This window comes from Carettochelys insculpta, chromosome 11, assembly GCF_033958435.1.
Source record: "Carettochelys insculpta isolate YL-2023 chromosome 11, ASM3395843v1, whole genome shotgun sequence".
NCBI classification, from domain to species: Eukaryota; Metazoa; Chordata; order Testudines; family Carettochelyidae; genus Carettochelys; species Carettochelys insculpta.
Genome location: NC_134147.1, coordinates 32,319,135 through 32,344,244, shown reverse-complemented (window position 1 = coordinate 32,344,244; position 25,110 = coordinate 32,319,135). Strand labels below are relative to the sequence as shown.

The following is a 25,110-nucleotide window of genomic DNA, read 5'->3' as shown; positions in this document are numbered from 1 at the left end:
GACCTTCCTCACTGAAGGAGATCCTGTGAAGTCTGAGTAAATGTTGGGCCAGGCCCACATATAACACTAAAACCAAATGGGCCTGTAATCTAAAGTAGAGAATGCATTCTACTGGTGCAAGCCCAAAAACAGGAGAGCCACAACAATCCCCCAGTGGGCACAGGCTCCAGTCCTGGAATTGAATATATAAAGGCTCTATACATATAGACATACATACAGGCTGTACTCCAGGGGTCAGCAACCCCCCCCACCAACTTGGCACAGGTGCCAGCAGTGGCATGCCAGCCAATTTTCAGCAGCACCCAAGGCGGGAGCTCAGCCCTGCTCCTCATCCCCCCGTGCAGCTGGGAGCTTGCTCAAAGCCAAGCTGCCCATGGATTAACAAAAGACTAGCTGATGCTACCAACCGCCATCTAAATGAAGCTGTTGAAAGTAGAACTATCAGTGACTTTAAAAAGTATCACCAGAGCTCAGATGGTACAGAGGTCAAAAGGTCAAATTTCGGCACTCTGCATAGGAAAGATTGCTGACCCCTGGCCTAGACCTAGAACTGAACAATCAACCCGACAAAACTTTCACCACCACCCCCACTTTCTTCTTGCTGCAGCCTGCCCAAGACACACACATCAAAGAACATCTAGGACATGTCTACACTAGCCAAATACTTCAAAATGGCCATGCAAATGGTCATTTCGAAGCTTACTAATGAAGCACTGAAATACGTTTCAGCGCCTCATTAGAATGCGGGCAGCCGCAGCACTTTGAAATTGACACAGCTCGCCGCCATGCGGCTCGGCCAGATGGGGCTCCTTTTCAAAAGGACCCCAGCTACTTTGAAGTCCCCTTATTCCTATGAGCAGATAGGAATAAGGAGACTTTGAAGTAGCCAGGGTCCTTTAGAAAAGGAGCCCCATCTGTACGAGCCACGTGGCGGCAAGCCGTGTCAATTTCGAAGAGCTGCAGCCACCCGCATTCTAATGAGGTGCTGAATGTGTATTTCAGCGCTTCATTCGTAAACTTCAAAATGGCCATTTCCATGGCCATTTCAAAGTTTTTGGCTAGTGTAGATATAGCCCTATTGATCCAAACAAAACAGAAATAGTTTGAGACGAATCCTTCCTTGTAGGGGGTCTGGAAAACAGCCACTGTCCTTGGCATTCGGAGATGTGAGCAGGCACTCACATAATGGAGCAGCAGCACTTTTTGGGGTAGTTCTCTGCATACACTTTATTTTCATCTCCATACACATAGTAGGAATACAGTTTCCCTTGCCACTCATATTCCACTTTAGTAACAGGAATCAGCTCAATAGTGTGCCTCTGAGAGAGAGAGAGAGAAAAAATAATGAAGCTAAATCTACACATTTGAAAACTTTCCTGGTAGCATTTTCAAAAGCACTTTATGTAGCCCTTTGCATGTTTGAAGTCCTGTGCAAACATGAAATAATTAATTTGTTCCATACTCTTGGATAAGAAAGCATGGTAAGTCCCATTTTAAAGATGTGGAAACTGAGGCACACAGCGATGACAGCTTACCCAACAACAGGCAATCAGCAGCAGAGTTAAGTTTCTACGTCAAGGAGTTCCTGTTTCCAGGTACCAGATTCTATCTTATGATTACTTCTCATACTACAGGTTGAATTGCTCTAATCCGGAACTCTCTTGTCCCACAACAGCCATAATCTGGCACGATTTTAGTTAGCCAGACATCCACTTATGGGTGTGGCCAAGTTTCCTGAAGTCCTATAAAATTTGTTTGCAGCCTCCAGACCTGTCTCTCAGTGTTCTGTGCTGTTAATTAGCTGTAATTTGCCCCCTAAATTTCTTCTAACAGCCCAGTAAGCGGTGGAAGTGTTGGCAATGCTGCTAGACTATACTGACCTCCTGGAGCCCAGCAAATTCTCTCATCTGGCACTGGTCAGGTCCAAAGGGTGCCGGACTAGAAAGGTTCAACCTGTACTGCATTTTCCTTTATTATTACGCTCCTTCCCATTCTAAATCAAACAAAGTATTTTGGAGGTCCTGGTATGCAAGCACTTCAGCAAACCCAATCCCTTTAATGTTAATCCTCATAATCCACCTAAAGGAAACCCTTGGCTGTAGTGCTTGAAGAACTGTTTCAAATGGTCCAATAAACAAGGCCGCAGTGAGACTCGCACAGAGGCTAAGCAGACATGGTGTGACTTCCACACACTAGTTACTTTGCCTCCTCTTGGACTTAGGACGCAGCACACTCACCTGTCTCAGCAGACGAGACGTGGATGCAAACTGAGTGTGATGTTGCACAACAGCATTTTGGGAAGCCTGACTTATGGAAGCATCAGGAAAATTCACCACTGGAGTAACCTGGAGAAATGGAAAACAGTGAAGACACCCACAAACTTATGAAATATGCATAGTGACAATTGCGTAAGGTATTTCAAGTTACCTTATTTTGAACCTGGTGTCATCCAGACTACCAAAGTTCAAAATAAGGGGCTATTTTGAGGTCTTCACTACCCCTCTCACAACGAAGCATAGCGGAAATGGAATAGCACGCTCAAAACAGTGCTGCTATTTGGAATAGCACAAAATAGCTCTGTGTTTAGCCCTGGAGTTGCTATAAATATATCCCGAAATAGCACCAACAGTCTAGCCATAGCCTCACTGACTCCATCTGGGATTTGTGGGTGAGCAGCAGTTCAGCTATCAAGCCAAAGTAGTGCCCTAATACACACACAAAATATCCCAAACCAGCATTTGGGCCTGAGCCCATTCAATAAACTTTCAATTAAAAAGGGCGAAAAATCCTGCTGTAGATGACATGTGAAAACTAACTATTTTAGATACATCAGTAGACAGAAAAAACAGAGCACTGTGTTCTATAATATTTTTTTTTCCTTTTTCTTAAGCTCCATCTCAGGTTATGTGAGTTGTTCTGTTTCCAGACCTGTCATTTTGCTATTTCTAGAGGTGATAAAAGCCTAGAGTTTTATTACCATAGACTGTTCATCAACAAACATCTTCTGTCCAGTGACCTCCTTGAAGAGGTCAGCAGGAAACCCAGATCTCTGGTCTGCCACGTATTCAAAAATGTTATTCTTCCTACAAGAACAAAGATATTGTCACCTTGTCTCCCCTTACTCAGCTGGACTTTAGAGAGTCTCTTCTTTACGTGTTTCTTGGGCTACAAAAATATCAAACTCCACAAGGCAAAGTTGTTAAATAAATTCCACAATCTGCACTGAGGTTCCTGGTATAGAGAGTATGTTTATAAAGTCTGTAGATCATAGCAAGCTGAGAGAGGTTGCAAGTGCTTTGGAGGACAGAGTCATATTTCAAGAAGATCTGGAGAAATGGTCTGTGGTAAACAGGCTGACATCTAATAAGGATTCCGCTTAAGAAGGAGCAATCAGTTTCATGTACACAAAATTGGAAACGATTGCCTAGGAAGGAATACGGCAGAAATGGATCTAGGGGTCATAGTGGACCACAAGCTGAATAGGAGTCAACGGTGTGCAAAAAAGTAAACATGATTCTGGGATGAATTAACAGGAGTTTTGTGAGTAAAACACAAGAAGTAACTCTTCCGCTTCATTCTGCACCGATTAGGCCTCAACTGGCGCACCCACGTGGGGGGAGGGATAACTCAGTGGTTAGAGCACTGGCTTAAAAAACTCCATCTAGTGAGCTCAATCTTTGAGGGGGCCTTTCAAGGGCCTGGGGTAGGTTAGATTTAAAAAAAAAAAAAAAAATCTGTCAGGTATGGTGACTGGTCCTGCTGTGAGTACAGGGGACTGGACTCAATGACCTCCCAAGGTCAATTCCATCTCTATGAGGTGTCTGGTTCCATGCTTCAGTTTTTTACTGCCCCCAGTTCTGGGCACCACATTTCAAGAAAGGTGTGGAGAAATTTGAGAGGGTACAGAGAAGAGCACAATTGATTAAAAGGTCTAGAAAACATGAGCTATGAGGAGCAACTGAAAGAACTGAGTTTGTTTAGTTTGGAAAAGGGAACATGATGGTCATTTTCATGCATGTAAAAAGGTGTTATAAGGAGGAAAATTTTTCTCCTTGACCTCTGAGGACAGGACAAGGAGCAATGGGCTTAAAGTGCAGCAAGGAAGGTTTAGGTTGGACTGGGGTTTAATTCAGACCAATGTAAAATCATCTGAGAAATCTAGTGTAGCCTGAAGACTAAGGCCGTGTCTACACGTGCCCCAAACTTCGAAATGCCCATGCAAATGGCCATTTCGAAGTTTACTAATGAAGCACGGAAATGCATATTCAGCGCTTCATTAGCATGCGGGCAGCAGCGGCGCTTCAAAATTGACGCTTCTTGCCGCCGCACAGCGCGTCCCAACGGGGCTCCTTTTCGAAAGGACCCCACCTACTTCGAAGTCCCCTTATTCCCATGAGCTGATGGGAATAAGGGGACTTCGAAGTAGGCGGCGTCCTTTCACAAAGGAGCCCTGTCGGGACGCGACGCACGGCAGCAAGAAGCGTCAATTTTGAAGCGCCGCTGCCGCCCGCATGCTAATGAAGCGCTGAATATGCATTTCCGCGCTTCATTAGTAAACTTCGAAATGGCCATTTGCATGGCCATTTCGAAGTTTGGGGCACGTGTAGACGTAGCCTAAAAAAGTCAAAGGAAGTACTGGACTACAGTAGATTGGAAGAGGGTTTAGCAAGAGGGAAACTGCTGTTCTGTAGGCACTTTTTAGACCACCCCATTCATGTATTAAACTGGTCAGTGAATCAAGGGAGGATGTATTTTCCTCCTTCATATGAAGTGTATCTTAGGACAACAAGGATATCATGAATTTAAATGAGCGGGGATTAACACTGCTGTTCTCGACTGTGACTCCACCCTAAAAAGACATCATTGACTAAACTAGTAAATCTAAACCTAATCCATGTTTCTCTGTTGCTGACACATTAGAGTAATGACCTGTTGACATAGTTCACAGTTGTGAGCCCATCTTAGCAAAGGGCCACAACTAAGCTTTCAACCTCATTGTGATTACTGTAAATTTTAGCAAAGTTTCTTCCTCTCTTCCAACTTCCTTCTTAAGATGCTGGTCTCTTCTGGAGCTTTCTGGTATATTTCAACTGACTTTCTGAAATGATAGTTCACTGGCATGTGTACATATACAGCCCAACTTTCAAAAGCGGGAAATGTTCTTGAAATCCTAACAGGGAAAGCTATACACCACAATCCGGAATGGCATAACACTGCCTCTTAAACCCTGTATGAACCAGTGAGGATGAATTATTTAAATTAATTAAAGTTTATTAGACTTGCCACTTGACTTGCAGCTCAATGTAGTACAGCAACTGTCCTCTTCCTGCACACGTCTTGCAGGTTTTGTGGCCAGACCCAGAACAGCTCGTGCACCTGGAGACAAAGAATGATAATTACAATGAATAATTACAATGAAGAAATTATTAGTAGGCATCCTTCAGTCTGCATAGACTATGGATCGCGCCCTTTAAAGTTTCAATTGAGGACTTCATTTACAGCGTCTATTGTGGCTATAAAGACCCACACGAGAGTGACAGTCCTTGCTGCAACTCTGGCAGATGTAGTGGGTGTCTGGCAAGTCCTTATTGTGCTTTCTGTGCGCTCGCTTCTCCTCTGCTAGCTGTCTGATCTTCAACTCGCCTTCTGAAGGCCCTTGTGTAACCCCTGCCTCCATCTGCTGCGGTCGTCTGCTAGATCTTCCCAGTTGTCCAGCTCGATGTCTACCTCTCTAAGGTCTCTCTTGCAGACATCTTTGTAACGCAACTGGGGGCATCCGGGAGGTCTTTTGCCAGAGGCTAGCTCACCATACAGGATGTCTTTTGGAATCTTTCCATTGTTCATCCTGTGGACGTGGCCAAGCCAGTGGAGTCGACGCTGCCTGAGGAGGGTGTGCATGGCTGGGATACCAGCTTGCTCGAGGACGGCAGTGTTGGTCACTCTGTCCTTCCATGATATTCCAAGGATGCGTCTGAGGCAGCGCAAGTGGAAGACGTTCAGCCTCTTTTCCTGCCGGGCATACAGGGTCCAAGTCTCGCTGCCATAAAGGAGGGTGCTGAGGATGCAGGCTCTGTAGACTTGCATTTTGGTGTGAGTGTACAGCTTGTTGTCATTCCACACTCTCTTGCTGAGTCTGGACAGAGTTGTGGCCGCTCTTCCGATCCTCCTATTTAGCTCAGTGTCCAACGACAGGGTGTCAGTGATGGTGGACCCGAGGTAAACGAACTTGTGGACAACCTCTAACGTATAGTTGTCAATGCTGAATGACGGGGATTCAGCAACATCCTGACCGAGTACGTTCGTCTTCTTTAGGCTGATGGTAAGCCCAAAATCCTTGCACGCTTTGGAGAACCGATCCAGCAGTTTTTGAAGCTGGTCTTCTGTGTGAGACACTACAGCAGCATCGTCTGCGAACAGCATGTCTCTGATGAGGACGTGTGATTTTGGGCATGTACACTCATCTATACACTCACACGCACACATTACACTTCATTTTGCAGCACGCTGGGGGTCCTGTCCAGCCAATGCTTCCTATCTGCCATCTACTACCAGAAGCTGTCTCATTGAAGAACGTGACTCAATAAAGTCACTGACTCATAGCAGTATTTACTATACCTTTTAGTACTTACAATACTGAATTCTAACCTGGTGGAGTCTACTCTCTGTTTCCAGTCATTATTTTAGTCATACTGAGAATGATTCCATGAAAGTTTCCAGGAGCACCTGTACAAATTCACTGTGATGTCTTGGGTTGCTTATGCCTCCAAAGCACTAGAGATTTCTTCCTTCTCCAAGCACTGAGCTTCAGTTTCATGTACACACAGCAGTTGTGCCCCTGAGGCACTGCTGTCCTCGCAGAAAAATGAGTGTAATCACAGTAAAACAGACTGCCCTTCATCTCAGTGCTACACATAATACCCAGCTGTTCATTTCATAGAAGAGCTCTTCCATGGTTCCCCTCTAACTCATTGCCCCCTAAGGAAGCCACTGGAGGCAGTGAACCTTTACCAATGGCCAAGGATTGTCAACACAAGACCTGGATGCAGAAAGTGACCAGCAAAGGAAAACACCATGCTATGCAAAAAACAGACAGGAGCCTATTTATAGGTGGGATGAGCTGAATGGGACTCTCCAAGTCTTAGTTCGAAGAGCTTTCTAAAAATTTCAGGGATAGGCCCCACCCCAGAATGAACAATGCACTTGCTCATTCCATCTAGAGACTCCAAGCTGACAACGATAGCCGGACTTGACTGAATACACTGGGCAGTCACGACTCAGTGCTGAGAGGCATTTTCAGAAACTAATCCATACTTGTCCCACTAAGGAAGGCAGCTGAACCCACCTATGAATCTGACCTGGAACTGTCTCTAAATGTAGCAAGATGCCACCCCAGCTGCCAATGTGCCATAGTTTTGTCCTGATGTTAATTAAACTATGGACGCGCCAGGCTGGCACCGCCTTGAGTGGTGACTCACCTGCTCCGTCCAGATCCATTGCAGTGTGTGCACCGGTCGTTACTCATTCGTTTCCCAGACCCATCACAAATCCAGCACTGAACCTGGGTTCATCAGATAGAAAAGTCAAAACTATATATACTTTGCTAGAGCAGTTTGCTAGTGTTGCAACCTTCATCTCGTCACATGGCAAACAGATTGCAAGTTTAACAAACACACAGATTTTGGAAGCTAGAAGAATCATTAGATCAGCGAGTTATGGCATAACATATGGTATAACACAGGTCACAGCATTCCACATGTGTTAGCCCTGTACTGAGTGCTGTAACTAGCTTGTCTAAACATTAACCGTAAGCCTAAATTAATCTTTAAGGACCTTACTCCACAAGTGTCCTTTGCGCTCAAAACCTTACTACCCAAGTAAGTCCCATGGGCTAAGATCACTGCAGCTGCATGAGAGATGCTTAGATCTTTAAGAGCTTCAGGCCAGAGACTGTCTTTTTGTTCTGTGTTTGCATAGTGCCTAGCACAACGGGGTGTCCATGAGAAACAGGCTCCTATAAGCTGTGCTCATACAACCAATAAATAAGAATAAATGCTGTAAAACAGAGCTCAGTATGATGGCGAATTCTTCCCAACCACCATCACACCTCTTCTCCCCACCTAAAGATATCTGACTGCAGCATCTTTGCCTGGTTCTTATTTTTGCACCAATCCCCACAATGAATTCAGTCCTAAGCCAGAGATCCCCTTCAGCATGGCTACTCACCTTTCCTTTTCCATGACACTTTGTGCAGCGAACTGTACCTGAACAGTGACAACTATGGCAGCCCTTAAATCAAAAGAGAAATTGTTAAGGAAGCTGGAGGTTTGACATTTCTTTAATTTACCTGTCAGTCTGTCTCTTGGTTCTCAACATTCTACAGAAACTCTTTGTCCAACACCCTCCTTCATTACACTTTTATAAGGCCTTTCATTTAAGGTTCTCAGGGAGGTGTACAGCACCACAAAGCTAATTTGCAACGACCCTCCTGCAGCTTCAATCAGGAGAGGAGGAAACTCATTGAGTAACACTGTTTCTTTTCTGTCGCAAAGTAACTGTAGGCCAATGGTTCTCAAACATGCGGTAGCTACCTCTCAGGAAGTCATGAGGTTATTACAGGAGGGTCACGAGTTGTCTGCATCTGCATATGCCAAGGCTCTGGCTGTTAGCTATATGCAGGTTTGACAATCTACATGTTTCAGAACTCAGCACAGAAGTATAGGTGTCAGAGTATGGGGAGGTCATCGCTTTTTGGAGGAAATGAGAGAGCTGAAATATTTTCAAAAAGAGTTCAAGCAAAAATCATTTGAGATTCCCTGCTGCAAGCAATCATTGGTGCCAACGCTCAGAGGGCCATCCAATAAAGTGGGAGTGTGCTTTTGAATTACAGTCCATACACATACTTCTGTAATTTCTTTGAAGGGAGACTAAAACACTCAGCCCATTTTATACAAGGAAATTTTAGGAGGGGAAACTGCTACTACTGATAACTCAGGTTCAATTTGACTTCGTAATAGTACTAGTCAAAAGCCATCTGTGAACAACAATTCATGCTAAACCTGCTTTGGCATGGGTGGGATATTTTTCCTACAGTTCTCTAATGCAGATAAGCAAGAAGGAAACAGTCTGTCAGAAATCCGGCATGATTTTAGTTAGCTGATGACTGCTTATCATGGGTGTGGCCAAATTTCCCATGGTCCCATAAAGTTAGTTTATAGCACCAGACCTGTCTCTCAGTGTCCTGTGCTGTTAGTTATCTGTAATTTACCCTTAAATGTCTTCTAAGAGCCCAGTAAGCAGTGGAAGTGTTGGAAATGTACTAGATAATATTGACTTCCAGTGGTCCAACATATTCTCTCATTCAGTACTGGTCAGGATGAGAGAGGTTACACCAAATCATTAGGAAAACAAAATACATATTAATTCACTTTGTTTTCCCACTGTATCTGCTGAAGATAGATACCCACCAACAGCCAGGCTCAGTAAAAATACACATGGACGAGCATCTAATCACGAAAATTACTTGCATTGCAAACCATGAATAAGCATCTATATGTTTCTGACTATGGGACAAAATCTTGAATGGGGCTGCAAAGAGCATTAACATCTGCGCAAAACCTTTCAGGATTTGGCCCACCGCTATTTAATGCTGGGGGAAAATAGGTATTGTTTCAGCATTTTGAGACATGCCTCGGTGCTTGAAGTGTCTCTTGCTCCTATATCAGCCCTTGGCTTGATAGGGCAGCTATCATATTCATGGTCTCCTACACTGAGTTCAATGGTGGTGCAGTGGCTACGCCCTCAGAAATAGGTGTCACACCAGCTGAGACAATAGAAGCTTGCTCCTGCAGCTCCTCCTAAACTTCACTCATGTGAACAATTCTGACCCAGGCTCACTGACATTAGCAGGCAAGTGGGGACTGATCACATAAATAAGGCTGGCAAGAGAAACACTGCATGGCTTGTGACAGCTGCCTTCACTTGTATCTCTCTCTGAGGATGGATGGGGCTTTCAAAATCACTCACCACTGGGCTCACTCTGCTCCCATTGAACTCTGGGTTAAAAGCCCTATTGGCTTCGATGGGAGTACAGCGAGACCAGCACAGGGTGCTTTTGAAAAGACCACCATTTCCTTTTGTGACTATCAACTCTTTAACTTCCACCTGTAAACCCAGCAGCCATGACTGAGAGGAGGTTTGCCTAACCTCTCCTCAAAGGCCAAAAAAATCCTGTGGCTCACTGCTGGTTTCTGCTGTGCATTTCTATTGATAAAAAACAATGGCAGCACAGAACTAAAAATGCCATAGAAAAATACAGAACTGTGCAGGGGCGTTCACCTGACACTTGCCCTGGAAGGGTAAATGAAGACTAATGAGAGAGCTAATTAATGCAGTGGGGCTCAGCTGAGAGGAATCATGGGGCTAAATAATAACTTGACTGAGTAAGGGAGTCCAGGTAGGTGGATAAAGCTGGGTTGTGGCTATAAAGGCAGGAAATTGGCAGCAGAAAGGTGTTGGCAGCAAAGTCTGCATTCACTTCCCAGGAGAGGGGAGATGCAAACCCAGAGACAGGGGAAGCTAGGAAGGTAGGACGGGGCTCAGGGAAAGGCAGTGATGTCTAAGAGGCAACGCGCCTTGACTGGTGGCAAGAGGATCCTTGAGCAAGAGTCCATACGAGTGGGCAGGCCCAGATTTCGCTGCCAGACCCTGAGGGAGGGGCACAATGTGGCAGAAAATGGGAAGACTCCCTAGAACTACTTGCAGGGAAAGACTTTCCAACCATTTTGTGATCTGCCCAAAGGGCCAAGTCATGAAGAGGCAGCAGCAGTTCATGGAGCTAGAGGGGGGGCTGTTGACCCAGACAGGCAGGCAACTGCAAGGAGCAGCGGCCTTGCAAGCTATTCCTAGAGGGAGCCGAAGGAGGCATCATCCTCACTGTGACTGGAGCACCCTGTTACATGGACCTCTCACTTTTAAATACATGTATTTGTATCAATGTAATCGCACCAAAGCGCAGGATGAGATCATCTATTGCTGGTCAAACCTTGGATAAATTGCCTAGGGATGTTGTGAAACCTCTTTCACTGATGACTTTTAATAGTAACAGAGAAGGAGCCATGCTAGTCTATATACTATCAAAACAAAAAGTAGCACTTTAAAGACTAACAAAATAATTTATTAGGTGAGCTTTCGTGGGACAGACCCACTTCTTCAGACCATAGCCAGACCAGAACAGACTCAATATTTCCTTGATTACTGTTTTTGGTTCTCTGTGCTTTAAATATTGAGTCTGTTTTGGTCTGGCTACGGTATGAAGAAGTGGGTCTGTCCCACAAAAGCTCACATAATAAATTATTTTGCTAGTCTTTAAAGTGCTACTTGACTGCTTTTTGTTTTGGTGACTTTTAAGAACAGGTTAGACAAACACCTGCCAGGAATGTCTGGATAATACTCAATCCTGCCTTGAGTGCAGGGGACTGGACTAGATGACCTCTTGAGGTCCCTTCTATAATTCTGTGATTGTGATACCTTTAATGAAGATGTGTGAGGCACCTTGACTCTGGTTATGCTATCTGTGAACATGGCAGGAACTTCCACTTGTATATCCCACGGCAATGGAGCTGGACCAGTCAAAAAGGAGTCAACAAATTCACCTGAAAAAGAGACAATCATTCCTGACACCTGAGATTAAATTATGCCACAACTGTAGCTGTTCAGATGACTGACTAAAATCAACACCATTGTCGGACCAAAAAGAGTTCCATTGTTTACTAACTGCAGTTTCGTTCCGGCCCTAAAAGGGGAAAGGAAATAAATTATTTCATAAGGGCTGTGTCTACATAGACACAAATCTTCGAAATAGCCGTATTTCGAAGATTACTAATGAAGCGCTGAATTGAATATTCAGCGCCTTATTAGCATTAGGACGCTTCCGGCTGCGGCACTTCGAAAGCACCGCTTTCGAAAGCGCGCAGCTTGGCGCAGCTCCACGGGGGTCCTTTTTGAAAGGACCCCACACCTTTCGAAATCCCCTTATTCTGATCAGTGAGCGGGATAAGGGGATTTCGAAAAGGACCCCCGTATAGCCACGCCAAGCCACGCGCTTTCAAAGCGCCGCAGCTGGAAGCATTCTAATGCTAATGAGGGGCTCAATATTCAATTCAGTGCCTCTTTAGTAATCTTCAAAATGGCCATTAGCATGGCTATTTCGAAGATTTGTGCTCGTGTAGACACACCCAAGGAGTATTTTGCAAACGCAAACAAATCCAACTAACATTTAACTAAAACCTTTGTAATGCACCCCACCCAAATATCCTCTAAGATATTAAACTAATGAAAAAACCAAAAAAAAAAACCAAAAGCTTCAGTGTTGTTTCAAAATTCAGTGAAAAACGCTTATTTTGAGCCCTAATTCTTCAAACACTTTTGTGCATGTTTATATTTATTGCCATGAGTATTCCCAACTGAAAATCAAGGTTAGCAAATATAAGCAAATACCTAGTGTTTGCAGGATTAGGAATTTATTAGTTACAAACAACTGTGTCCAATAAATGCTGGTCTTATGTCCCCAGCAAATGGAATGGGCAGTGGGTATGAAAAAAAAAGAGCCTAAGCTGAGTGACAGTCAAATAAAATGCCTTTTTTTCTTTCGAATTTATTTCCCTCAGTATAAACAGAATTATTCCACACCAGTTTGAGAAACCCTCCAATCAAACTCCTCCCACGATTACATGGCTCAACAAAAGCCAGTCAAAAAAAAGGTGCAAAATATCTGGCAAATTTCAGAATCACCTATTTTGCAATTTGCAAAAAATGAATGATTATTGTTTATTTGAAATTTTTCATGAAACAAAAATGTTCAAGGCTTGGGTCTTTGCTCCCACCCCACACCATGACCCAGCTTTCTTCCCCTCCATCAGCCTCCTTTTCCATCCTCTCTTTCTTTTTCTCCCTCATTCCTTTTTGAATTTGCCTATCAAAAAGAGGAGGGAAAGTCTTAAAGAAAAAAATTGGGGAAAAAAATCAAGATAATGTATTTCCAGTTAAAGCAAAAAACAGAAATAGAAATTTTAAAAGTTTTTGAGCAAATTTTTTCAATTTTTGAAAAAAGGCCATTTCTCAACAAAAACGCTTACTGTGAAAAATTTCAGCCACGTCTATATATGACATGTTGCTTGGAGGCTAACCAGAACCCAAAGCTCTCCTGGTTTGCTAACTCCTAGTAAGTCTGAAATGTTGGCTGTTACCTAGTTTCTATAATATTACCATGGACTGCAATGTTCCCCCATTTACATTAAAACAATATTAATTAGGCACCAAGTCCTCAGAAAGCTCCAATACACATCAGAACAGTTGCATTCTTATGGAGTTAAATGCTTCCTTCAAGGATATCATTTATTTCAGCCTCCAAACTAAATAAATCACATAAAACACTCCTAAATCATGCTTAAGGTCTGTAATAAATTGCCATAGTATTCTTATCCAAGCATGTGTTTGATTTTAGTTTTAGTAACTATAGTTTTGCAGCTGAGTAGGAAGGTATTATTTCCTTTTCACATTTTTATTAGCTTCTGGTAGAAATGCACAACTTAACAGCAAGACCTGTATTATAGGAGAGGCTGATCACACAAGATTCTAATTTGACATCAGAATCCTACTTACCCCGGTAAGGTGTTGTTTTCCACTCAGATGATCTGGATTCAGTGAAGGTCTCTAGCCGGTACTAAAAAATTAATCAAAAGATTGAAGCAAACAAAAACCTCTAACAACTCCAGAATGGGAGTCAATGGATGTTCAGTGTGGTCTATACAAAAACTCAAGTAGGACGGCAACCTGTGGAGCTTAAGACAATAGATTCACGCTACCCAAAATAATGACCAATCTCACTGATGACAGGGTGAGGTGGTATTTTCATAGAAGTGGTATTATAAGCCTTTGCTAAAAGTCCAGCAATGTCATCAGACCTTCCATTTATCAAAGATCTTTTGATCAGGCCCTATATTTGCTCTATACTCTTAAAACCAAAAATACAACTGAGACACCCTTACACCTGCATTATGTAATATCTCTATTGATCTTTGTTTTAGTCATTCCCTTCTTTTTTAAAATCTTCTAATTGGGCTCTTTTCCTCACATCCCCTCCTCTTCTATTCCCACGTACTTCTGCCCTTCACCTGCATTTCACCTACGCTAATGCTACCCATCTGCAGGGTTTCTAGACTACAAATCACCACAGAATGCTTGCTGGTGTTTGGAATTCAGTGACTGACCCTATTAGTTAGCAATGGCTATACCCAAAAGTAGTGTTTCTCTCTGACATTACAGACACTGTCAGTGTTTCAGGAGATCTCCTATTGTTCCCTTTCAAATGAGCAATTCCAATGATTCTAATCGTGTTCTATATAGACTGACAACTGACCTTTTTACCTCTGTTCTTAATCTATTTGGAGCAGGGATCACAATGCAAGATATATTTTTAGAATAAATGACACTGTTGACAAGGTATGTTGCAATGGAATTAAATTACCAACCTATTTTTTCCAGATTTTCAACCAAACAATCATTGAAAAGCCACAAATTGGAAACAGCTCATTGCCATCACTCTGAAGATGGCATTCCTTCAGAACTTCCCCAGCTGTTTAAAGCACACAAACACAATTCCAAGCTGAAGCTAACCACGCCATCCTGACTGGAATTCCTCAAGAAGGTGCTATTGTATGGTAAGGGTAACTCTCGTATCTTGGCAGCTGTTTGATCCCAGTAGAATGCCCAGCTCTGCTGAAGTTAGTGGACCCACTCCATGAACTCTGACATGAGTAAAGTTGGGCAACAAAAGCTGAACATACTCTGTAGGTGTTGAATGGCTGCAGAGTCCGAAAGACCATTTCCTTGGCCGGAGCAGAGCTGTAGCAGCACTTCCTGGCTGCATACTGTATAAGAGCTTCTCTGGCTTCACCTTCGGAAACAGAAGGAATGCTACAAAAAGAGACAAGAATGAGTGAACTGGGTTGAAATTGGCTTTCAGTTTTCAGAGTGATTTCCCCGTGGTCTCAACAACCATCTGTCCCTTTCAGAAGGCATCCCAGCATTACACATCTTCCCATCTCTACCAACTCTACACAGCATTCCACTGCACTGATAGAAACGTGTTGCATAAGATAACTTAGTCTTACAAGCATCAGGCATGGAAGAACCTAGACCAGTGTGGAGCAACCTGCTGCCTGTGGGCCTCTGTCTGCCCCCTTCCCGCAAGCATCTTTTGAGCACTGGAGCCCCAAACTAACTAGCTCCTCCCCTGCACTCCCAGCAATCTTGGAGTGCCACAAATCTGTTAATTCAAGTCCCATCCTGCCCCCACTTGTCCCTCCCAGAGCTTAAACAGCTGCAAACACTGGTTTGTGGTGTTCTGAAAGTGCTGTCAGGGAAGGGAGAAGTAGGAATGGTGGGGCTCCAGTGCCCCAGTGTGTGATATGCATCTGTGGGAGGGAGTCAGGCAGGAGGTCCGTGGGCCGCAGGTGGAGCCTCAGTGGGCTCATGAAGCCCACTCACGCTTCTCGGTTGCCCACCACTGACCTAGACTCTCTTAGAACTCAAGCCTTCACCAGCAGAGAGGTGGTCTAGGATGAGAGGTGTTTCAGATGCACCCTTAACAAATGAGGTCCCATCAGTATCCCATGGGCAGTGCCACATGGCTTTCAACCACCAGGACAGCATGTCTGAGAGAATACAAATTTATGCCTATTGTGCACCTCACATGTGTGCATGTAAATCCCTTAATGCGGTCACCCATGGCTAAGTGCATGTTTATCTACTCAGCAGCAGGTGCTGCTCATAGCTTTGTGCACACCTATTTTGATGTGTAGGCACTCACACTGGCTGGGAGAGCTGAAAATGGGGAGGCCCTAAAACTCCCATAGTACCACCAATCAGAGCAGTGTTTGACCCCTATTCCTGGCCAAAAAATTCCCTCTCCTCTCTTGTGTGCAGCATGCCAGGGGACTGCCAACCTCTCATCCACAGTGATGATGGTGCTTAATTTGCAGAGGATGCAAGGTAAGTCTTAAAAACCAACATCATAACACCTGAAAGCACATCTTACTTCCAATGCGTTTGGGCCGGAGGGTGGTGCCCACCTCCACGATCAGTCACCAGATTAGATGGAGGAGGTAAATGTTTTCCTCCTACAAGAAAGGAAAAGATTGGTAGTGTACAGGTTTGGAGGGACACACAAACTTCTCCTTCAACTCCTGTCTGCTTTTGAAATAAGGCAAAAATCACACCGGTCTCTACCTTGATCTAATGAACGGCCTCTGACCAGCATAGGACACAAATAAAATACTGGAGGAAAACTGATCCTTTAGGGAAAGAGAGAGAAATAAGGGGTGATTGGATGGCTCATCAGGGACAAAGGGGCAATTGTGTGACACAGCCAGGGTAGGAGGCGGCTGTGGTATAGGTGGGATAACTTGCAGCTCTTTGGCAGCTGTTTGATCCCAGAGAAATCTCTCTCCCACCTGAGCATTTAGGGAAATGCTGCACTATTTTTCAGTATTATAATTATCTTCTTGTTGATCTGTGCGAATGCTAATGTCACGGATAAGATTATATTCAGGAATATGGAAAACACTCTCCAACAGCTGTTACAGTAAAAAGACTAATATAGGGCTTAACATACTCACCACCATCGCCCAGAGCTGTGCCTTCATACCCAGATACATCATCCATGGCGTAAGCAGGAGGAGCAGATGGTTCCTCTCCATTGGTCACGTGATCAGGAATGACGGCACCTACAGCACAAAGAGTTTAGCAATAGTAAGTTGTCCTTACTCAAACTTCCAATGAACCAACGAATGCTTGTATTGGGCCCAATTCTTCCCCCACTCACATCAGATACAGAAAAAGGTAACAAAATTATCAGGGGTATGGAACAGCTTCCATGTGAGGAGAAATGTAAAATGCTGGGACTTTTTAGCTTGGAAAATGGATGACTCAGGGGAGAAATGATTGAGGTGTGGAGAAAGTAAATAAGAAAGCGTTATTTACTCCTTTTCATAATACAAGAGCTAGGGCTCACCCAATGAAATTAATCGGGAGCAGATTTAAAAACAAACATAGGGAAGTATTTCTTTGCACAAAGCACAGTCAACCTGTGGAACTCTGACAGAGGATGTTGCAAAAGCCAAGGCTGTAGCAGGGTTCAAAAACAAACTAGATAAGTTCATGAAGGATAGATCCAATGTTCCCTGTATGCTGAGCACTAGGGAGGCTGCCCAGGAGATTCAGGTGCTGCTCAGATGATGAGCAGAGTGACCGCAGCCGCCCTCGCCTGGCAGCATGCGTTTCTATTGGTGATGGACACCTGCGCATGCCTTGGTGCACATAACAAAATGTATTCTGCCCATGGATGGAAAACGTCAGAGTGAACACTGGATAGGGCCATCAATGGCTATTAGCCAGAATGGGCAGGGATGCAAAACCATGGGCTGAAGTGTCCCTAACCCCTGTTGCCAGAAGCTTAGAGGTAGAAGTAACAGAGGTGATGTTGTAGTTGGTGTCTGTTATAGACCGCCAGATCAGGGAGAGGAGATTGATGAGGCTTTCTTCAGGCAGCTTAGTGAAGCTTCCAAGTCACAGGCCCTGGTTCTCATGGGAGACTTTAATCATCCGGACATTTGCTGGGAGACCAATACATCTGCACACAGAAAATCCAGGAAGTTTCTGGAGAATGTTGGGGATAACTTCTTGGTACAAGTGCTGAAGGAACCGACCAGGGGCCGTGCACTACTTGACCTGCTGGTCACAAACACGGAAGAACTAGTAGAAGAAATAGAAATGGGAGGGAACCTGGGCTGCAGTGACCATGAGATCGTAGATGTCAGGATCCGGACGAAAGGAAGAAGGGTGAGCAATAACATATAAACCCTTGATTTCAGAAGAGCAGACTTTGACTTCCTAAGAGACCAGATGAGCAGGATTCTTTGGGAAATGAAGATGACGGGGAAAAGAGTTGAAGACAACTGGAAGTATTTTAAAGAAGTCTCACTGAAGGCACAGGAATAAACAATCCCACTGCGTAGTAAGAAATGCAAACCAGCATTTGGTAGGCAACCAGCTTGGCTTAACAGGGAAATCCTTAGTCAGCTTAAATTCAAAAAGGATGCATACAAGAAATGGAAACGAGAACAGTTGACGAAGGAGGAGTATAAACATACGGCTGGAGAATGCCGGGCAGTAATCAGGAAAGCGAAAGCACAATTGGAACTGCAGCTGGCAAGGGATGTGAAGAGTAACATGAAGGGTTTCTACAGGCATGTGAACAATAAATTGGTTATCAGAGAAGGTGTGGGGCCATTTCTCGATGAGGGAGGTAACCTAGTGACAGATGCTGCAGGAAAAGCTGAAGTACTCAATGCTTTTTTTGCCTCAGTCTTCACAGACAAAGTCAACTTCCCAATGATGTTCCTAGATGACGCAGTACGGGAAGGTGGAGGGCAGCCATCTGTGGGAAAGGAACAAGTTCTGAGCTATCTAGAAAAACTAGATGTGCACAAGTCCATGGGTCTGGATTTAATGCACCCCAGGGCACTGAGGGAATTGGCAGAGGTCACTGCTGAACCTTCGGCCATTATTCTTGAACTCTCTTGGAAATCGGGGGAGATACCGGATGACTGGAAGAAGGCAAACGTAGTGCCCGTCTTTAAAAAAGGAAAGAAGGACAATCCAGGGAACTATAGACCCATCAGCCTTACCTCAATCCCTGAGAAAATAATGGAGGGAATCCTCAAGGAATCCATTTTGGTGCACTTGGAAGAGGCGAAAGTGATCAAAACTAGACAACATGGATTCACCAGGGGCAAATCCTGCCTGACCAATCTGATTAGCTTCTATGACGAGGTAACAAGCTCTGTGGACATGGGGAAGTGAGTGGATGTGATATACCTTGACTTCAGCAAGGCTTTTGATATGGTCTCCCACAACATTCTTGTCCATAAATTAAGGAAATATAGATTGGATCCTTGGACTAGAAGATGGATAGAAAGCTGGCTTGATGGTCAGGCCCAACAGGTAGTGGTCAACGGCTCAATATCTGGATAGCGGTCTGTTTCAAGCGGAGTGCCGTAAGGCTCGGTTCTGGGGCCGGTGTTGTTCAACATCTTTATTAATGACCTGGATGAGGGACTGGATTGCACCCTCCGCAAGTTTGAGGATGACACAAAACTAGGGGGAGAGGTAGATACATTGGAGGGTAGAGAGAGAATCCAGAGGGACCTGGATAAATTGGAGGACTGGGCCAAAAGAAATCTGATGCGTTTCAATAAGGAGAAGTGTAGAGTCTTGCACCTGGGGCAGAAGAATCCCAAACATTGTTACAGGCTGGGGACCGACTGGCTCAGCAGCAGTACGATGGAAAGGGACCTAGGGGTTATGGTGGATAAAAGGCTGGATATCAGTAAACAGTGTGCCCTTGTAGCCAAGAAAGCTAACGGCATACTAGGGTGCATTAGGAGGAGCATTTCGAGCAGATCTAGAGAAGAAGTTATTCTTCTTTATTCGGCTCTGGTAAGGCCACATCTGGAATATTGTGTCCAGTTTTGGGCCCCCCAGTATAAAAAGGATGTGAATTTGCCGCAGCAGGTTCAGCGAAGGGCAATAAAAATGATTAAGGGTGTGGAGCACAAGACTTACGAGGATAGGCTGAGGGATTTGGGCTTGTTTAGTTTACAGAAGAGAAGACTTAGAGGTGATTTAATAGCAGCCTTCAACTTTCCAAAGGGGAGCTCTAAAAAGGAGGGTGAGAAACTGTTCTCAGTGGTGTCAGATGGCAGAACAAGGAGTAATGGTCAGAAGTTGAAGAGGGAAAGGTGTAGGTTAGATATTAGGAAAAACTACTGCACCAGGTGGGTGGTGAAGCATTGGAATGCGTTGCCTAGAGAGGTGGTGGATTCTCCATCCCTTGAGGTTTTTAAGTCCCGGCTGGAAAAGGTCCTGGCTGGGATGACTTAGTGGGGGTTGATCCTGCTTGAAGCAGGGGGCTGGACTAGATGAGCTCCTGAGGTCCCTTCCAGCCCTGTGATTCTATGAATAGATGATGGGATGGACTACTGGATGATGACCCATTCTGTTCATTCCCTCTGAAACACCTGCACTGGCCACTGTCAGAAGACAGGACATTGGGCCAGATGAACTACTGGTCTGACTCAGTAAGGCTGCACTTATGTTCTTGTCAGAGCGACACTAGCATAAACTTGATGTGAGAGGTGAATCAGACCTTGGTCTTTAATTAAATAAGTGTTTGAGATATGCCAGGAAGTTTTGCCACAAAAAATTATGGCAATGGGTGACCTCTGTCCTGCACATGGAGATTTCTGATTGGCAAATTTACATGACGTTTCAGGTGCGGCCAGGATAAACATCTATGAATTGAGACATCTGCTTGACTCTCCTAGAAACAAAAGTGTGCAAAATGGGCCGGAAAAATCTCATAAACACTTGTTCTCCTGTGATTCTTTTTCATTCTCACTGCAATGGAAGAACCACAAAACCCTTCCTTGTGGCACAGGTTGAACCTCTGTAATCTGGACTTCCCTCATAGACTGGCATCATTGGCTACCCCATGAGTGCTCCAGGGCTGAAACATTCACAAGGAAAAACCAGTACGCTGGGGCCAGGAGCTTTGTTGGAATAGGAAAGATCAGCGCCCTGGCACCCCAGAGGAGGACAAGCTGTCACTGACCTCCCCTGTTTAGCAAATTCCCAGTTTGGGACCAGTCAGGTTCCAAAGGTGCCAGATCAGAGAGGTTCAGATTCAGTAAAACCATGGAAATTTATTAGCTGAACACGTTTTTATCCAACCAAAATTTTGAGTAAAGTTTTGGACAGAGATTTGAATCAATGCTTACCAATGGAAGCTGATGAAATCTGAATGTCAGTAGATGAAATTGACATTTAAGGAGGACTCAAACCCTGTTTGAATCCCCTTGCAGCAATCTGATTCACGTGACTTCGTAGCAACACTTCTGTTTTTTTCTGGACTGACACTGAGGATCATAGCAGGAGCCATGTCTAACTTTTGTCACAAGCAGAAAGTGAAGATGTGGGAAGGAAGGGAAATGAGCCTAGAGAACTGAGGTCTTCTGAAGAAATGAAATTCTCTTTCAATTCCTCATTCTGAATTTCAGCACAGGGTTTAAATCTGCAATAGCTTAATTGCCAAGATTGTAATTGCTGAACCAAAAACACAACTCACTTAACAGGAAGGAAGGTAAATGACTTTACGCAGATTGAACACTACTTCCCATTAAGTAACAAGATGTTGGCATTTATTCACAAAAGTGAGAAGCAATTTGCACTTGAGGACAATGCATGATGAACAAATTGCATCAATCTCCTCATGACTCTGCACTCCTTTTATGAAGTCAAAATTCCCACTGACTTTAAGTAAGGAAGAAAGGGTCCTTCAAGCTCCTTGTCAAAGTCACGTACAAAGAAACTTGTGATCCCAGGGAGAGTTACTTGTGTTGGTTGAGCAATGTGCAGATGATCCAAATTTGTTACAATTCCTTACTGAAGGTAAAGATTAGCACCTCAAGTGCATGATAGTGACTGTAGGCCAGTACTGTGACATTAAGTAGATTATCATTCATGTAACACCAGCAATTTAGCACCACTACTTGATTTCAAATGATTTTTGAGAAGTGGGTCTTAATCGGGATCCAGGGCACTCTGGATGACCAAGAGCAGTTTTCAGAAGGTCTGCCAGGCAGGGCAGTGGGGCTCGGCACAGAAAGTACAAGCCCCACCACATGGGGGCAGAAGCCCAGGGTCCTGAGCCTTTGCACTTGGGAATGAAGTTGAAGCCTCAGCAACTTAGCTTCAGGTGGGGCTGTGAAGCATGCAGGCAGCTGAACTGCTTGCTAGCCAATCCTGGCTTTTATATGCACAAAAACTAGTTATGGCACAGGTGGGCCATGGAGATTTTACAGCATATGGGTGGTATAGGCTCAGAAAGAAAAAGGTTAAGCACCCCAGCTTTAGAAGATATTTAAATAACAATGATCAGGTCCTCAGGTGACATAAATCTGGGGCACCTCACTGACTGCCATGGAGCAATGCTGATTTACACAGGCCAGCTGAGGATCTGGTGCCAATATACATAGTGGATAGTATAGCATTTACGAAGGACATGCTATTTTTCAAACATTAGTGTCATGAGTCATTGATTACTAGGGCTTTCATACCAAAAGGTCCTTTAGTAGAAGCATAAGATGTCTGATCCACAGCTCCATAACTCTGTCTGGAACCACTAATTTAAAACAAAACAAAACAAAATAAACAGGCACTCTGAGCATTTAGGAATAAACAGACATGTTCTAAGATGGCAATGGGGAAGTGGACATAGAGAGAGAAATGAGCACTGGAGCAATGCTGAAAAATATATGTGGAGACAGCTCAAAAACAATCTTTTTGTTCTTACGACATGGTCTGGTTTATTTGGCATTTATGCAAATATTGACCTGCTTTATGCTTAAGGTGACCATCCTCCCACACTGGGTGGGACAGTCCTGTATTTGAGATGCCAAAAAGGCATCCCCGACTTATTTTTTATAAGAGACGAACTGTCCCGTAATTGGGCCGTCCTGCCTTGCAGATACTGGCGGAAGTCACTTCCCTGAGCCTTGGGGAAGCAGGGGGCATGTGGGCAGCTGGCGCTTCCCCGGGCTCCCAGGGAGTGCTTGGAACTGTGGATTCCCTGGGGCTACGGGGTAGGGCCGGCAGTGGCCGCTTTCCTGTGTAGTCACAGCCATATACCAACTAATTAAGATTTCACATTCTACCAACTTGTGTGTTACCTGTGCCAAAGTGAGTTTCCCATATGAACACAACTGAAACGTCCCTGGGTTTGGGTTACCTGACACAGGCGGGAGGGCCCTGCTAACCGCAGGGGCAAAAAGCGGGCCCCGGCCTACACACTCTGCTCAGCCCAGGGCCAGACACAGCCCAGCCCTTGCTAACAGGAGGGAAGAGCCCGATGCCCCCGAGCTGGTCCCACTCATTTACTGACACGGAGGAAGGCAGCACTGGGAGAGCGTGGCCGGGGCGTCGCCCAGCTAAACCCACAGCCGGCCGGCAGGGGGCTGACGCTTGCTCCCGCCGCAGGGGGTGGCGCGGCGCGGCGGGCCCCGGGGCACGGCCACTGCAGCCCTCGCAGCGGCGGGGAGGCAGCCGGGTTGTGGTTCGGGACTCAGCCCCCGGGGTAATGATCGCACCCGCCCCGCGGCGCTGTCCCGCCGCCCGGCCCCAGCCAGGGCAGCGCGCAGAAACGAAAGCGAAAGGCGGGCGCTGCTGCCCCGCCCCCGAGCGTCCCCCCCGCGCAGAGCCGCGCGCCGCGGGGCGAAGCCCTGACCTGAGGGTCTGGCCCTCCGCTGCCATCGCCGCTGGGGGCTCCCTGCCGCCGGCTCCCTACGCCTCCCCGGCCGCTGCTGCTCCTGGCCCCGGCCCTGCCTTGGGGACGGCCCGTCATTGGCTGCTCTGCATGGAGGCGTTACTGGGCCACTGCCCAGGCTGGTGGCTGGAGTCCCGGGGTGAGCTAATTTGTTAGGTCGGTCCCATGCACACGCAATTAGCAGGTTCCTCCCCTACACACACACTAATGTCATCCAACCCCAGGGAAATTCTGGTTCTGGTCATAAGGAAAAACGAAACCAAAGCAAAGCTGCAAAGCTTTCAGCAGGGGTCAGACAATGGGCCGTAGCATGCAAAAGCTTTGTGACTCCGTGTGTAAATCGTAATAACAACGAACGAAAAATGGAGATCCTGGCATCCAGCAGAATGGTTGGAATAGGAGAGGCCGAGCCCACAGAGCATGGGTAGATGAGATAGTAGATTGGTGCAGAGCTAGTCTACGGAAACTAAGCTGCTCTGCGCTGGGCAGGGAAAGGTGGAAGGAAATAGTGAGGGACCATCAGACAGCAACAGCCCCTGAGCCCATGCTTGTTGATGATGATGAAGTTTTAATAAACAGACATGAAAACAGTCACATAGTCCAAAATTTTAATGAGTGGATGAGCCTGGGGCCCAGCAGCCAATTGTCCTGTGCAGCCCTTAGGAATTTTCATTCTCCCCCCCCGCGCCCACAAACACACACACAGCCCCCACTTTGCACACCGCTGCTTTAGAGGGGAGAAGCAAAGCAGGTGGCGCAGCCTGCTCCCCTGGGTTAAAGCACCAGCCACCAAACTCTGCCATAGGTCAGTGCCAGAGGGCACATCTACAGGGAAGATCAACCCTGCCGCAGTCCATCTGCTGGAGCTCGGTTTAGCACGCTGAGTGGGGATGTGCCAAATTGAATTTATGGGGCACCCTGGTCAACCATGGTAAATCTGCCCCCCATTGGCAGTAAGGGAAGTTGACAGCAAAGCTGGCTCCTGCCAACCTCCTTTAGTGGAGACCACACAGGAGCCCAGATTAAGGTACATCCTCTTTACCTACCTAATTTTAACGTAGCTGGAATTGCATATCTGAATTTAGCCTTCCCCGTATGCCAGCTCTTACTGAGCATGGCTGTCACTGTGTCTGCAACCAGGGCTCTGGGCTCCGATCCTTCATGCCGCTTACTCTGATGGTATATTTATTGTGGAAACGTTGTGGTTGCTGCTGCTGTCGGGTTCTGTTGTGCAACTCAGAGGCACACATGTGGGGACAGAGCCTGGTCTCTGTAAAGACTGGTGGTGCTTGTTCTCAGTCCTTGTGTAAAAATACCCCCCCCACACACAAACACATATACACGTGCACAGAGAGAGAGAGAGAAAGAGAGCTGCTGTTAATTCCTACATTTTGGATCAGTGGTGTAGGATAAATAAATTTTTTGCAGGGAGAATTCTCTGAATATTTAAATAGGGAGTCCCAGAATTTATTTCAACTCTTTCAGTGCTGCACCTCCTAGCTTTATCTCACAGGTAGACCCCCTTCCATAAATACATAATTTATACCCTCATAAGTATCCACTAAAAGGAGCTGCAGATATCTGCATTGATGTCCATGGTTGTGGATCTACGCGGATATAAAGTTGATAGCCGCAGATTTGCAGGGTTCTAGATTCAAAATTTGTATTGA

General features: G+C 45.4%; 1 protein-coding gene across 1 annotated transcript; it reads right to left on the bottom strand.

Moving 5' to 3' along the window:
* Positions 1-1,002: 1,002 nt before the first annotated feature.
* Positions 1,003-23,615, bottom strand: LOC142018994 (protein SSUH2 homolog). The gene is made up of 13 exons (XM_075005302.1): positions 23,402-23,615; positions 22,236-22,300; positions 16,677-16,784; positions 16,097-16,178; positions 14,844-14,973; positions 13,660-13,720; positions 11,527-11,651; positions 8,224-8,286; positions 7,476-7,558; positions 5,280-5,376; positions 2,978-3,079; positions 2,238-2,345; positions 1,003-1,319 (listed from the first exon to the last, which is right to left on the bottom strand). Exons 1-13 carry the CDS (start codon positions 23,425-23,427, stop codon positions 1,179-1,181), a joined length of 1,191 nt encoding a protein of 396 aa, XP_074861403.1. The 5' UTR covers positions 23,428-23,615; the 3' UTR covers positions 1,003-1,178.
* Between the last annotated feature and the right edge of the window lie 1,495 nt (positions 23,616-25,110).

Coding starts and splice junctions, on each gene's coding strand:
- LOC142018994 (XM_075005302.1), bottom strand. CDS start 23,427: ATGGCAGCGGAGGGCCAGACCCTCAG. Junction 8,287..11,526: donor CTCACACATCTTCATTAAAG/GTATCACAATCA, acceptor TTTTGATTTAAG/GGCTGCCATAGTTGTCACTG. Junction 1,320..2,237: donor CGTCTCGTCTGCTGAGACAG/GTGAGTGTGCTG, acceptor TCTCTCTCTCAG/AGGCACACTATTGAGCTGAT.